The sequence below is a fragment of the Somniosus microcephalus genome, chromosome 3 (genome assembly GCF_052327205.1).
Source record: "Somniosus microcephalus isolate GS21.2 chromosome 3, FLI_Smic_1.0, whole genome shotgun sequence".
NCBI classification, from domain to species: Eukaryota; Metazoa; Chordata; class Chondrichthyes; order Squaliformes; family Somniosidae; genus Somniosus; species Somniosus microcephalus.
Window position 1 is genome coordinate 286,231,307 of NC_140989.1, and position 16,383 is coordinate 286,247,689.

General features: G+C 43.1%; 1 protein-coding gene across 2 annotated transcripts in view; it reads left to right on the forward strand.

The window, feature by feature from the left end:
- raver2 (ribonucleoprotein, PTB-binding 2) overlaps positions 1 to 16,383 on the forward strand; it is a 126,718-nt gene that overhangs the window by 29,694 nt on the left and 80,641 nt on the right. For both annotated transcript variants that reach the window (XM_085982701.1, XM_085982702.1), the window contains exon 3: positions 13,223 to 13,692. In XM_085982701.1, coding sequence (XP_085838827.1) covers positions 13,223 to 13,692 — 470 coding nt within the window. The remainder of the gene's footprint in view (positions 1 to 13,222; positions 13,693 to 16,383) is intronic.

Sequence of the window (16,383 nt, forward strand, 5' to 3'; positions counted from 1 at the left end):
TGAATGACCAATTGCAGAACAGGCCTGTGATCATGTCTGGCTGTTTGGTTGCCAGTGGAATGGTGTAGGCAGTGAGAAAAGAAAGAGGGAGACAGACACGCATGCACACACCAAATACATCCTTTGCAGAATGAGGAAATGGTACCTGCGAGGATGAGCAGATATAATAAAAGGAATAAGGTTAAATTATAAGAATAAATTATTCTACTTACAAATATATATATATATTTTTTTTAAACTGCCACTAGGCTGTTCAAAAGTGCAGTCTTCATGATCTCCTCTACCATCTCCTCTGCCTGCCCTGCCCCCCCAACAGATATGCATGTAATCTACCAGAACATTCAAGGGATAGTGCTAGATTCTGCATGAGACAGATAAGGGAAATGGTCCACGTATTTAGATGTTGCAGGACTGCACTGAAAGACCGAATCGAAGTCTGCAGAGAAATAGGAGTCGGCCATTTGGCCATTTAGCTATTCAGCCCTTCGAGCTTGCTCCGCCGTTCAATAAGATCATGGCTGATCTTCGACCTCAACTCCAACTGCCGCACTATCCCCATATCCCTTGATTCCCTTAATATCCAAAAATCTATTACTCTCTGTCTTGAATATACTCATCAGCGGAGCATCCACAGCCATTTGGGATGGAGAATTCCACAAAGATTTACAACCCTTTTGAGTGAAGACATTTCTGCTCATCTCAGTCCTAAATGGGTGATTACTTATTCTTGGACTATGACCCCCTAGTTCTAGATTCCCCAGCCAGGGGAAACATCCTCCCAGCCATCTACCCTGTCAAGCCCTGTAAGAATTTTATATATTTCCATGAGACCAACTCTCATTCTAGGGAATTATAGGCCTAGTCTCCTCATAAGACAATCCCCCCATCCCAGGAACCAGTCTGGTGAACCTTCGTTGCACTCCCTCTAAGGCAAGTATATCCTTCCTTGGCTAAGAAGAACAAGACTGTACACAGTACTCCAGGTGTTTTCTCACCAAGGCCCTATATAATTGCAGTAAGACTTCTTTACTCTTATACTCAAATCCTCTTGTAATAAATGCCAACATACCATTTGCTTTCCTACAGGTCCCTCTGGACACCAACATTTCCCAATCTCTCGCCATTTAAAAAATATTCTGCTTTCTGTTTTTCCCTACCAAAATGGATAATTTTTACATTCCTCCACATTATACTCCATCTGCCATGTTTTTGCCCACTTACTTAACCTGTCTATAATCCTTGAAGCCTCTTTGCAACCTCCTCAGAACTTATTTTCCCACCTAGCTTTGTATCGTCAGCAAACTTGGATACATTACACTCAGTCCCCTCATCTAAGTCATTGATATAGATTGTAAATAGCTGAGGTCCAAGCACTGATCCTTGCAGTACCCCACTAGTTACAGCCTGCTAACTGGAAAATGACCCATTCATCCCTACTCTGTTTTGTGTCCATTAACCCATCCTCAATCCATGCTAGTATATTACCCCCAATCTCATGAGCCCTAATTTTGTGTAATAACCTTTTGTGTGGCACCTTATCGAATGCTTTCTGAAAATCCAAATGCACTACATCCACTGATTCCCTTTATCTACCCTGATAGTTACAACCTCAAACACTTTTCCATTCATAAATCTGTGTTGACTCTGCCTAATCATATTATGATTTTTCCAAGTGCCATGTCCCTAATAGGTTCTAGCATTTCCCTACTACTGAGGGAGTAACCTCCCCCCCCCCCCCCCTCCCCAACAGCACCAGAATGAATTTCTCCATTTCCCACACCAGCCATTGTTTTGAGCCTTCTGAAATATTTGATTTGGAGACAGTTTAGCATTGCAGACCACTAAGAACTGGAGGATGGAGAAGGGGTGAGGGTGAAAGTGCAGGAAATGGGCCTGCCTACCATAGTAAGGGAGAAATCCCAGCTAAGGAAATAGGAGAACATTTTCAGAAGCTTTGGCATGGAAGGTGGCATCATCCGAGTAGATGTGATGGAGAAGGGAATAGAGTCCTTGCAGGAAGCGGGGTTAGAAGAAATATAAAGAAGGTAGTGCTTTGGGTGATCGCTTTGTTGAACATCTCTGCTCTGTCTGCAAGTGTGACCCTAAACTTCGTCGCATGCTACTTTAATTATCTGTTCTACTCCCACTCTAACCTCTCTGCCCTTGGCCTCCTCCACTGTTCTAAAGAAGCTCGATGAAAGCTCGAGGAATAGCATCTGTTGGAAAATAGATGTGCTTCTACAGGAAACTTTGGTTTATCCGGAGGTTAACTGTCCGGAATGCTCGAGCCACTGGCAAAAATCAGGAGCCGTTTCGTTAGTTTTTTTTTCTTTTCGTTGCTTTTTTTTCCACCAGTCAGGCTCTGCAAGGTCTCGCTGAAGCTGTTGCTAAGTTAGAGATGCTTGCAAGGTACGGCTGACTGTTTAGAAGCTGTTGCAGGGTTTGTTGCCAGATACGGAGCTCAAAATCTCCGTATGTTTCAACATTAGCGCTGGTTTGTCTGGCAGTTTTGATGGGACGGCAACAGCTCGGTCCTGTTGGTGCCAGATAGCACAAAGTTTCCTGTATATAGATTTTATCATTAAACTATGGCTAACACGGGTATCATGGGTAAGTGAAGTTAGCTTGAGTTAAGACATGCAAGTGGACACGTAATTTAACAGCTAGAAGAAGAAAACAACGTGTTTGAGCAAATCAGTCAGAACAGAAATATAAGGTTAAGAAAGAAGCAGCAGCAGCAGTAATAGAAGATACTGGAGAAAAAGTAATGGTATGTAAGCGTGAGAAAGCTCATAAGAATGAAGTATTTGCAACAACAACAACTTGCATTCATAAAGCACCTTTTAACGTAGTAAAATTTCCCAAGACCCTTCACGGGAGCATTAGCAAGCAAATTTGACATGGAGCCACATAAGGAGATATTAGGGTGATGGTCAAAGGAGTAGGTTTTAAGGAGTGTCTTAAAGGAGGAAAGGGAGGCAGAGAGGTTTAGGGAGGGAGTTCCGGAGCTTAGGGTCTCAGCAGCTGAAGGCATAGCCGCCAGTGGTGGAACGATTAAAATCGAGGATGTGCAAGAGGTCAGAATTGGAGGAGTGCAGATATCTAGGTGGGTTGTAGGGCTGGAGGGGTTAGGGAGGTGCAAGACCCTGGTGAGATTTGAAAACAAGGATGAAAATTTTAAAATCGAGATGCTGCAGGACTGCCAGTGTAGGTCAGCAAGCACAGGGGTGATGTGTGAACGGGACTTGGTGCGAGTTAGGACACAGGCAGCAGAATTTTGGATGAGCTTAAGTTTATGGTGGGTGGAAGATGTGAGGCTGGCCAGGAGTGTGTTGAAAGAGTCCAGTCTAAAGGTAACAAAGGGATGGATGAGGGTTTCAGCAGCATATGAGCTAAGGCAGAGTCAGTGGATGCAGGCGTTCTTAGCGATAACGATGATATGTGGTCAGAAGCTCGTCTCGGGGTCATATGTACGACACCAAGGTTGCAGATGATCTGGTTCAGCCTCAGACAGTTGCCAGGGAGAGGGATGGAGCTGGTGGTGGCTAGGGAACGGAGTTTGTGACGGGGGCCAAAGACAATGGTCGTAGCTATAGATCTACTCCCATGTTGTGAAAGGAAGTCTGTTTGACACAGCTGGCTGAAGATGAAAACGAGCACGATTGTATAAAGGAGCGTGAGCAGATTAGTTGTCTGCACTTCGAGAGAACAGGACCTGGCTTTTGACCCAGACGGAGGTGTTCCAAGTTGAGTATGCAATGGCTAGAAAAGCTCATAATTGTATGAAGACATAGTTGGCTAAAGTGGACTGGGAAAATGGGTTAACGGGTAAGACGGTAGATAAGCAGTGGCAGACATTTCAGGAGATATTTCATAACTCTCAGCAAAGGTATATTCCAATAAGAAGGAAAGACTCTATGTGAAGGATGAACCATCCGTGGCTAACGAAGGAAATTAAGGATGGTATCAAATTGAAAGAAAAGGCTTACTATGTTGCGACGATTAGTAGTAGGCCAGAGGATTGGAAAATTTTTAGAAACCAGCAAAGGATGACTAAAATATAATAGAGGGAGAAGATAGATTGAGAGTAAACTAGCAAGAAATATAAAAAAAGACAGTAAGAGCTTCTACAGGTATATAAAAAGGAAGAGAATAGCTAAAGTAAAAGTTGGTCTCTTATAGGATGAGACTGGGGAATTAATAATGGGAAATGGGGAAATGACACTGGGGAATTAATAATGGGAAACGGGGAAATGGCAGAGACTTTGAACAAATATTTTGTATCGGTGGTCTTGGTAGAAGACACTAAAAGCATCCCAATAATAGTAGATAATCGGGGGGCTATAGGGAGGGAGGAACTTAAAACAATGACTATCACTAGAGAAAAAGTACTAGGCAAACTAATGGGACTGAAGGCTGACAAGTCCCCTGGACCTGATGGCCTGCATCCTGGGGTCTTAAAAGAAGTGGCTGCCGAGATAGTGGATGCATTGGTTGTAACTACCAAAATTCCCTGGATTCTGGAAAGATCCCAGCGGATTGGAAAACTGGAAAACCCCTATTCAAGAAAGGAGGGAGACGGACAGCAGGAAACTATAGGCCAGTTAGCCTAACATCTGTCATTGGGGAAAATGCTAGAAACCATTATTAAGGAAGTAGTAGCAGTACATTTAGAAAATCATAATACAATCAAGCAGAGTCAGCATGGTTTTATGAAAGGGAAATCGTGTTTGACAAATTTACTAGCGTTCTTTGAGGATGTAAGGAGCAGGGTGGATAAAGGGGAACCAGTAGATGTCGTGTATTTGGATTTCCAGAAGGCATTTGATAAGGTGCCACATAAAAGGTTACTGCACAAGATAAGAGCTCACGGGGTGGGTGTAATATATTAGCATGGATAGAGGACTGGCTAACTAACAGAAAACAGAGAGTCGGGATAAATGGATCATTTTCAGGTTGGCAAACTGTAACTAGTGGGGTGCCATAGGGATCAGTGCTGGGGCCTCAACTATTTGCAACCTATAATGATTTGGATGAAGGGACCGAATGTACTGTTGTCAAATTTGCTGACGATACGAAGGTAGGTGGGAAAGCAAGTTGTGAGGAGGACATGGGGTCTGCAAAGGGATATAGATAGGTTAAGTGAGTGGGCAAAAATTTGGCAGATGGAGTATAATGTGGGAAAATGTGAGGTTATCCACTTTGGTAGGAAAAATAAAAAAGCAAAATATTATTTAAATGGAGAGACACTACAGAATGCTGCAGTACAGAGAGATCTGGGTGTCCTCATACATGAAACACAAAATGTTAGCATGCAGGTACAGCAAATAATTAGGAAGGCAAATGGAATGTTGGCCTTTATTGCAAGGGGGATGGAGTATAAAAGTAGGGAAGTCTTGCTACAGCTGTACAGAGAGTTGGTGAGACCACACCTGGAGCACTGCATACAGTTTTGGTCTCCTTATTTAAGGAGGGATATACTTGCATTGGAGGCAGCTTAGAGAAGGTTCACTAGGTTGGTTCCTGAGTTGAAGGGGTTGTCTTATGAGGAAAGGTTGGGCCTATACTCATTGGAGTTTAGAAGAATGAGAAGAGATCTTATTGAAACATATCAGATTCTGAGGAGGCTTGACAAGGTAGATGCTGAGAGGACGTTTCCCCCTCGTGGGGGAATCTAGAACTAGGGGGCATAGTTTCAGAATAAGGGGTCGCCCATTTAAAACAGAGATGAGAGTTTCTTCTGAGGGTCGTGAATGTTTGGAATTCTCTACCCCTGCGAACTGTGGAGGCTGAGTCATTGAATATATTCAAGGTGGAGATAGACAGATTTTTGAAAAACAGTGAAAAGGTCAGACAGCATTAAGTAAAACGACAGAACTATAAAACTAGATTTATAGCTTGCATTTCAAACTTCTATTAAAAGCAGTGGGCAATTACCAAGTTTAGTTCAAATCAGCGAGGTTTGGAAGCAGTGCCTATAGCCACAATTGCTCCCCAGGGAGGATCATTGGCTCGATAAAACAATCTGCATCTTGAGAGTAGCCCACTGACTCATTTCGCTCCTCCCCTTCCAAAAATTGATTGAAGAATGAAATTTATATCAAAGCAAATCATACTAAAGAGACTAAATATTTTGGTTTGGACTTATGAGGCAGTGGGGAAATAGAAAATTATATTTGTAAAGCTAGCTGCACAAAGTGAGGCCAATTGTGAAGTACTGATTCGAGAGAAACCTGTCTTATTGTATCTATTCAATTATTTTCAACTTGTGATGTTATTGCTGACTGGTTTTCACAAGTGGTACATAACATTTGTGCCAAGCAATGAACACCTCCTAAAGAGAGAGCCCAACCATCTCTCCTGACCTTCAACAGCACACTAGTGCTAAGTCCCTCACCATCAACCTCCCGGGGGGGGGGGGGGGGGGGGGGTTACCATTCACCACAAGCTTAACGAGACCAGCCATAATAACCCATGGTACAAGAGCAGAACAGAGAACAGGCTGGGTACTCTGAGTGGTTCACCTCCTGATCTCTCAAAGTCTCTCCACCATTTACAAGCCTCATGTTAGAAGTGTGTTGGATTACTCACAGCTTGCTAGGATGGCTGCAGCCACAACACTCCAGAAACCCAACACCATCCAGGCCAAAGCAGCCTGTTTGATCAGCAACCTCCACACCACTGGTGCAGTGACTGCAGTACATACTATCTACAGGATGTATTCTAACAACTCATCCAAGTTTACTTTGATAGCATCTCCCTGCCCTCTAGGAAAAGAGTAGCAATACCATGGGAGCACTATCCCCTCCAAGTCCCATACCATCCTGACTTAGACATATAACCATCATTCCTTTCCATCATCATTGAATCACAATCCTGAAGTTTCCTACTTAACACCATTGTGTGGCTACAATCAGCATAAGGACTGTAGTGGTTCAAGGAGGAGGGCCACTACCACCGTCGCAGGGCAACGAAGAATGGGCAAAAAATATCTGGCTTTGTCAGTATCTCCCACATCCTATGAAATAAAGATTCTATTGAGCACTTCAGATTAACTGTTAAATAGAGGTTTACCATTCTAAAATCACATTGGAAGCTTAACTTGCTGCACCAGGTTCACATCTGCAATGCTGAGTTACCAATTTCAGTCATGGAGAGATACCAAGCAGAGGCAAGGTAGTTTTTTGTGGGGGGGAAGAAAGAGTAATCCTGCCTACTCTCATTCATCATCTTATCACTTACTCCAGGAGGCTAGGGTGGTGACTTGATGACGACAAAATAGGAGAATGTACCCTTTAAATATAAAGAAACATTGCCTCACTAATGGAAAGATCCATATATGCCAATAAAACATGCCGTAATCACATTGGGAACCTACCTTACATTTACGTTGTCCTGCATCCCCCAAAAAGTGCTCTCTCATTATCATGGGTACAGACAAAGAAGATGAAACAGTTATTGAATAATAAAATTAGCTTGCATTTAACCATGTATCTCTCAGGTCTCTTGCATCATCATAGTTAAATTTAATGGAGAAAGAAAAATACTGCAGATGCTGAAAAAATTCAGTTCCGGCAGCATCTGTCCATAGAGAAACATGGTTAACATTTCAGGTCAATGATCTTTTGACAGAACTGGAAGATGTGCAGATAAACAGCTTTTAAGCAAGTGCAGATCCAGGGAAAAGGTGGCAGGAAAATAAAAAAAGGAGGCCTGTGATTGGGTGGAAGGTAGGTGGTGATTAAATGACAGTGATGGTGCAAGGCAAAGGGAGATGGCCATGAGAGAAATTAGAGAAACAAAAGATGTGTCCAGAGACGTGTGAATGGTTACAGCAGAATGGCAAAGGGAGGGAAGCATGGAAAATCTGGCAAATTTAAAGAATTAATACATAATTTACAACAAATATACATTCCTTTTAAGGCACAAAAACCCCACAGGAAAAGTGGTCCAACTGTGGCTAATGAGAAGTTATTAAAGATAGTATTAGATCAAAGGAAGAGGCTCATAATGTTGCCAAAAAGAGTAATAAGCCTGAGGATTTTAGATTTCTGCAAAGGAGGACCAGGAAATTGATAAAGAAAGGGAAAATAGAATATGAGCGTAAACCTCAACCAGATATAAAAATTCCCTACCAATGTTCCCTTTTTGGGTGCTGGGCACGGCCCATTCACAGTTTCGTGCATGTGTGAAACTTAACATTGAAAGAGCTAGTGCTGTACTGAGATTGCTAGAGAGTTGCGTGGAACATTGTTCCCTACCTAACAGCACTGTGGGAGTATCTTTACCACAGGGACTGCAGCGGTTCAAGAAGGTGGCTCACCACCATCCTCGCGAAGGCCATTAGGGATGGGCAATAAATGCTGGCATTGCCAGCAACTCCCACACCCTGTGAATGAATAAAAAGGAAAAATGATCATTTGCGTCGCTTCTAAGATACATCTGCCGAAATCCTAGGTTTCTCTCTTGCACAGCTCCAACTCCATGCAAAAGATCAGCTCACAAAAATTTACAGGATTTATGTGAATAAGGTGCTGGTGTAGATTTATGCCCAAAACATTAGGCAAAACACAGCCCAGAGTTACCAGATAGATATTGGTGCAACGGAGAGTTCTCCAGTTTAATGATTTCCTTTGTTCAAAAAAAAAAAAAAAAAATTCTAACCGAGACCTGCACCATACTTAATTGAATTGCCATCTGTCTCCGTGCACCTGAAATTTTCAGACCCACTATCCACCCCCCCCCCCCCCCCCGCCACCCCTGTTCAGAAAGACTAAGCAGCTAGAATAACCTACCCATTGGCATGCCCGTTCTGCATAATATTGGAAGAGGAGCAACAGAAACAAGAGGCTGAGTGAAGCATCATGACAGAAGACAACAGTTCACTTGCTATTACCCATAGTGACAGCACTGCATTTGCACTTGATTTTTACGTGTAAGCTTTGCAGGAATTTTGCCGCAAGTTCTTGTTGGCAACATTGGCATGGAAACCAATGCACATGATGTTGTAATTTCTGCACAAGTGCAATCTAGGAAATTTGGTGCTAATAGGAATTTGAGTTATGAACAAAGATCAAGTTTAGCTCACTTTCTTTGGGTCAGCTAAGAATTAAGTATGGAACTGGATACTCCCTCCTTGTTTTCCTTATCTATTACTAACCTCTCTTTATTTTGTCATTTTCTTTTTAAGATCATTTTTATCCTATCTATAGGTCCCATATGTTTGCTTCAATTAAAGTCTGATGATTCTTAGACAGGTACAGTTCACATACAATCTTAGTCAAAAACCAGCAGCAGGCTGTTCAATTGTGGGTGTGTAATACCTCACATTTATCTGTGTTGGCAAATGAAGTTCAACACCGATAAATGTGAGGTATTACATTTTGGTCGGAAGAATAGGGAGGTCACATCACTTGGAGGGTGCGAGTCTAGGTGGGGTAGAGGAACAAATGGATCTAGGAGTACAAATACACATCGCTAAAAGTTGCGACGCAGGTTAGCAAGGCCATAAAAAAAGCAAACCAAGCACTAGAGTTTATTTCTAGAGGGATAGAATTGAGAAGTAGGGAAGTTATGCTAAACCTGTATCGAACCTTGGTTAGACCACACTTGGAGTACTGTGTACAGCTCTGGTCGCCATATAAAAAGGATAGAGGCACTGGAGAGGGTGCAGAGAAGATTTATAAAGATGATACCAGAAATCATATGTATGCATATCAGGAAAGGATGAACAGGCTGGGTCTCTCTTTTTGGGGGTGGGGATGGGTAGGGGGGAGAAGAAAGCTGAGGGGTGACCTAATAGAGGTCTTTAAAATTATGAAAAATTTTGATAGTGGATACAGCTCAACACCATCCAGGACAAAGCGGCCCGCTTGATTGGCACCCCATCTACCACCCTACTCCCTGCACCACCGGCGCACCGTGGCTGCAGTGTGTACCATCTACAAGATGCACTGCAACAACTCGCCAAGGCTGCTTTGGCAGCATCTCCAAAACCTGCGACCTCTTCCACCTAGAAGGACAAGGGCAGCAGGCTCATGGGAACACCATCACCTGCAAGTTCCCCACCAAGTTGCACTCCATCCTGACTTGGAAATATATCACCGTTCCTTCATTGTCGCTGGGTCAAAATCCTGAAACTCCCTCCCTGAAAGCACTATGGGAGTATCTTCACAAGGACTGTGGTAGTTAAAGAAGTCAGCTCACCACCACCTTCTCGAGGGCAATTAGGGATGGGCAATAAATGCTGGCCTTGCCAGTGACGCCTACATCCCAGGACCGAAATAAAAAGAAATGCTGCTGTGGACACAACTGTGGCTGGTCAGCAATTTCTTTTGGACAATACTGCCTTAAATTTCTGAGTTCTATCTTTATCAGAGTGTGTGTGCTGATCTTTTGTGGTTTCTGTTTACACCAGGCAGTGCTGTGTAAGCTAAAAGCTCCAAATGGTGTAGCATTGCAAAGCATAAAAGGTGAAGTCAAACAATAAACAATCTAGAATGTTGGGGCTCCTGTAACCTTGATGGCAGTATGCTATAGTTTGAATTTTCTGATTTAAAAAAAATATTCATTGTTTAAAATTTTTTTTTTTAACACATTAATCACTAAACATTTTCAAGTGTTGACCTAGAAGCTATATTGTGCAGTTTGAACAGAACTTTATTTATTTTATTTATTTTTAGTGAATGAGTTTGTAATGATTGCTGATTAAAAGTTTTATATGCATGAACATTTCTTTGAAATGTTTAGAATTGGACAGGGTAAGCTGATTTATTAATCTGAGGCACATATTATATGCGATGGCTGGCAATTAACATGTCCAAGAAACTTTGATCTTTATTCAAGAGAGAACATATAACACAACAATCTTAACACTAATAAAATGGGGAACACTTCGATACACACGAGGGAATTTACAGTAGAAAAATACCTCACCCCTCCCAATCCCACTTTACTAGCTAAGTTGGGCTCTAGAGGACAAATCCTTGACAGCTGAGCTGGTTTGCGGTTCGCTGGATGTGTTGGTTGGTGCCTGCTGTACCCCAGTTGGTTGTTTCATAAGGCCCTTGTTGCTGCGAGGTGTCTGATGGTCACTGAAACTGTTGCTCTGGTTTCTTGTGTGTTGATCTGCTTCCAGAACTGTGAACTCCTTCGAACTCTATGAACTTCTGAGAACTGCCGAAAACTGTAGAGCTTGTAGAGAACTTGTTGTAACTGTGTAACTGCTGAACCTTTCTTTCGAACTTCTTGACTTCCCTGTCTTTAGAAAACAGGCTTTCAATTATACTAATTGGGGCCTCCTAATCTGCGCACCAAATCACCCTCTGTTTATTGTAAGATTTTGGCGGGCTCGTTAATAGTAACTTGTTTATGAATGTGTGAAGTGGTTTCGGGATGGTTCCATGAGCTGTTGAGCTCTTACTTGATTGTAGTCATTGTGTTCCGGTTTTGAGTTTCCTGACTAGGCCTGGGATTTCTATGGAGTTGGGCCAGGTGATTTGTTTTATGCATGTTTTGGATGGGTCCTGTAATTTTGGTGAGGGCTGCTCTTTCGTGGGTCTATTGTTAGAATGTAAATTGTCTGATAGGGGCTGATCTAATCTACTGGAATTTTTTGAGGATGTAACTGGTAAAATAGATAAGGGAGAACCAGTGGATGTGGTGTATTTGGACTTTCAGAAGGCTTTCGATAAGGTCCCGCATAAGAGGTTAGCGTGTAAAGTTAAGGCACGTGGGATTGGGGGCAAGGTATTGACTTGGATGGAGAACTGGTTGGCAGACAGAAAGCAAAGAGTTGGAATAAACTGGTCTTTTTCCGAGTGGCAGGCAGTGACTAGTGGGGTACGGCAGGGATTGGTCCTTGGACCCCAGCTATTCACAAAATATGTATTAATGATCTAGACAAGGGAACTAGAAGTAATATTTCCAAATTTGCAGACGAGACAAAGCTGGGTGGGCGTGTGTGCTGTGAGGAGGATGCTGAGAAACTCCAGGATGATTTGGACAGGTTGGGTAATTGGGTAGAAGCATGACAGATACAAGCATGACAGATACAATATAACGTGGATAAATGTGAGGTTATCCACTTTGGTAGCAAAAACAGGAAGGCAGATTATTATCTGAATGGCAATAGATTGGGAGAAGGGGAAGTGCAACGAGACCTGGGTGTCCTTGTGCACCAGTCGCTGAAGGTAAGCATGCAGGTGCAGCAGGCAGTTAAGAAGGCAAATGGTATGTTGGCCTTCGTAGCGAGGGGGTTTGAGTACAGGAACAAGGATGTCTTGCTGCAGTTGTACAGGGCCTTGGTGAGACCACACCATGAATATTGTGTGCAGTTTTGGTCGCCTTATCTGAGGAAGGATGTTCTTGCCATGGAAGGAGTTCAGCGAAGATTCACCAGGCTGATACCTGGGATGGCAGGAATGATGTATGAGGAGAGATTGGGTCAATTGGGCTTGTACTTGCTGGAGTTTAGGAGGAGAGGGGATCTCATTGAAACTTATAAAATTCTGACAGGACTGGACAGACTAGATGCTGGAAGGATATTCCTGATGGTCGGGGAGTCCAGAACCAGGGGTCACAGTCTAAGGATAAAGGGTAAGCCATTTAGGACTGAAATGAGGAGGAATTTCTTCACCCAGAGAGTGGTGAACCTGTGGAATTCTCTACCACAAGGCAGTAGAGGCCAATTCATTAAATATATTCAAGAAGGAGTTGGATATATTTCTCAAGGCTAAAAGGATCAAGGGGTATGGGGAGAAAGCAGGGACCGGGTACTGAACTTGGATGATCAGCCATGATCACATTGAATGGCGGAGCAGGCTCGCGGGGCTGAATGGCCTACTCCTGCTCCTATCGTCTATGTTTCTATGAGTGATGTTAGACAGTTCCCCAGACAGCTTGACTAACTGATTAACTCCAGTACTCAAACTGTCTATTAGAGGTTGATCCCATTTCCTGTTGCAGCCTTTACTTTCTTTACAAGCCAAAATATGCCTTTTAAAATGACAAATCTTGGTTCTTGACCTTGAATCTCCCTCTGTTAGGCCCAATATTTTATCACCCTGAAGTGGTTAGAAAAGAGTCCAAAGTCCTTTTCTTTGGTTTTTCTCTGAGTTTTGGGGATCTGTGAATTTTGAGAATCTTACAAAGTGATGCATGACTAGATATTATGGCATCTTAATTTCTTGTATTCTTGATTAAATGAGACTTTTTCTTTCAGCTTTTGTTACTTTGCTGAATGGAGAACAAGCACAAGATGCCATTCACAAATTTCATAAGTCCAGTTTCCAGGGAAGAGAGCTCTCCGTTCAGCTACAACCTACCGATACCTTGCTTTGCATTACTCAGCTACCGCTCTCCTACACTCAACAACAGTTCGAGGAGCTGGTCCGCCTTTATGGAAACTTAGAGAGGTGTTTCCTTGTTTATAGTGAGACTACCGGCCATTCAAAGGGTTATGGTTTTGTGGAGTACATGAAGAAGGACTCTGCTGCTCGAGCTAAATCTGAACTTATGGGTAAACAGCTGGGACCTTGCATACTGTACGTGCAGTGGACAGATGTCGATCATCTGTCAGCTGATTTCCTTCATTCAAAGTGCCTTTGCATAGATAAAGTTCCCCACGATTACAAGAATGTAAAGGAACTGACGCAACTCTTCTCTCAGATGTTTAAGCCGGTTTTCTGTCAGGTATGTGGAGCAGTGAGGGAATATGTTCATGCTGTTTTTGTTCATTGGCATGTACTGTTCACTTCAAATTCAGCAGTTGAAATATTTTTGAACTGGATTTGCAGCATTATAAATCATAAATTGAATTGGATAATATTATTTTGCAGCACCAGAACTTTCCACATGGAACTTATCTCCTACAGGCTTGGTGCCATCTAACCAATACTTTTATTTTATCTCATTTTTCTTTTCTACTGTTTTAAACTTTGGTTTTCTGCACAACGGGCCTTATCTAAGTTTCCTAATTTTCAAAAATGTGCCATGGGAATTTTGATCTGAACTATTAAGTGGCCTTGCATTATCTGTCTTCTATTCTTTATAACTAATATAATACTTTTATGCAGGAGCTGACCTGACTGAGCCAGTTGGGTTTTCATTGGCTGAATCTTGTTCCTTGCTATTCCTGTTAATAAAACGTGCCTTTTCCATAGATCATGCACTTTATTCCATCCTTTTACCCGAGGGGAAGTTATAGAGTTAGAAAGAGGCCCTTCGGCCCATCGTGTCTGCGCCGGCCATCAAGCCATGTCTATTCTAATCCCATTGTCCAGCACTTGGTCCGTAGCCTTGTATGCTATGACGTTTCAAGTGCTCATCTAAACGCTGCTTGAATGTTGAGGGTTCCTGCCTCTACCACCCTTTCAGGCAGTGAGTTCCAGATTCCAACCACCCTCTGGGTGAAAAAGTTTTTCTTCAAATCTCCTCTAAACCTCCTGCCCCTTACCTTGAAACTATGCCCCTGGTTATTGACCCCTCTACTAAGGGGAAAAGTTCCTTTCTATCTACCCTATCTATGCCCTTCACATAGGTCCCCCCTCAGCCTTATCTGCTCTAAGGAAAACAACCCCAGCCTGTCCAGTCTCTCTTCATAGCTGAAGCGCTCCAGCCCAGGTAACAACCTGGCGAATCTCCTCTGCACCCTCTCCAATGCAATCACATCCTTCCTATAGTGTGGCGACCAGAACTGCACACAGTATTCCAGCTGTGGCCTAACTAGCGTTTTGTACAGCTCCATCATAACCTCCCTGCTCTTGCCTTCATTAGCTGAGGCATAGAATATAAGTATCCCATATGCCTTTTTAACCACCATATCTACCTGTCCTGCTGCCTTCAGGGATCTAAGTACATGCACACCAAGGTCCCTCTGATCCTCTGTCCTTCCTAGGGTCCTACCATTCATTGTGTATTCCCTTGCCTTGTTAGTCCTCCCAAAATGCATCACCTCACACTTTTCAGGGTTAAATTCCATTTGCCACTGTTCTGCCCATCTGACCAACCCGTCTATATCGTCCTGAGGCTTCCCTCCTCGCTATTTAGCACGCCACCAATTTTCGTGTCATCTGCGAACTTACTGATCATACCTCCTACATTCATATCTAAATCATTAATGTACACTACAAACAGCAAAGGACCCAGCACCGATCCCTGCGGTACACCACTGGACACAGGCTTTCAGTCACACAAACAACCTTCTACCATCACCCTCTGCCTCCTGCCACTAAGCCAATTTTGGATCCAATGTGCCAAATTGCCCTGGATCCCATGGGCTCTTACCTTCTTGACCAGTCTCCCATGTGGGACTTTGACAAAAGCCTTACTGAAGTCCATGTAGACTACATCAACTGCATTACCCTCATCCACACACCTAGTCACCCCCTCGCAAAATTCAATCAAATTGGTTAGACATGTTCTCCCCCCCCCCCCCCCCCCCCCCCGGACACAGCCATGCTGACTATCTTCGATTAATCCTGGCCTCTCCAAGTGGAGACTAATTCAGTCGCTCAGAATTTTTTCCAATTATTTCCCTACCACTGACGTTTGGCTCACTGGCCTGTAATTCCCTGGTTTATCCCTACTACCCTTCTTGAATAATGGTACTACGTTAGCTGTCCAGCAGTCCTCTGGCACCTCCCCTGTGGCCAGAGAGGTTCTGAAAATTTGTGTCAGAGCCCCTGCAATCTCCTCCCTTGCCTCACACAGCAGCCTGGGATACATCTCGTCTGGGCCTGGGGATTTATCCACTTTTAAGCCTGCCAAAACCACTAGTACCTCCTCTCTCTCTATGCTAATTGTTCAAGTATATCACAATCCCCCTGCCTGATTCATATGCCTACAAGTTGCTGCATAAATACTCCTTACTCACTAAAGGCAACACAACAAAAATCCAGAATGTTCACCCATTTTCACACTTGTGTAGTTTAATCCTGACTCTTGTTCTCCTCTGTCTCTTGCCCTTCTGTTTCTGATCTTTTGTTTTCCCTCTTGCTAAATTTGCTAAACATCACTGTTGTGTTGGATTATTGCTCCTCTGTCTTGAAAGTGAGTACCCACAGTAAATAAAAGTTTATACATAAAATTGGGAGGGAAACTGCTTCAATTTCTGGGCTGAATTCACTGGGTGTGGAGAAAGATCAGATCAGATCATTAACTTTGTTATCTTTGGAGTGCTGTACTTCAAATTTTTACAGCAGTCTGATCAAAATTCTTGACTGAAATTCTCCCTGTAATATACTTTGTTGAATTAAAAAGCATTCAGAAATCTTGTATTGGTTTTCACTCAAATATCTCCTTTCTGTGCTTTCTTGGCTGCCTTCCTCCCACTCCTGTCCTCCCAGGTAGCTGTACTGGAACTGGGGAGAAGGGAGAAGAGAC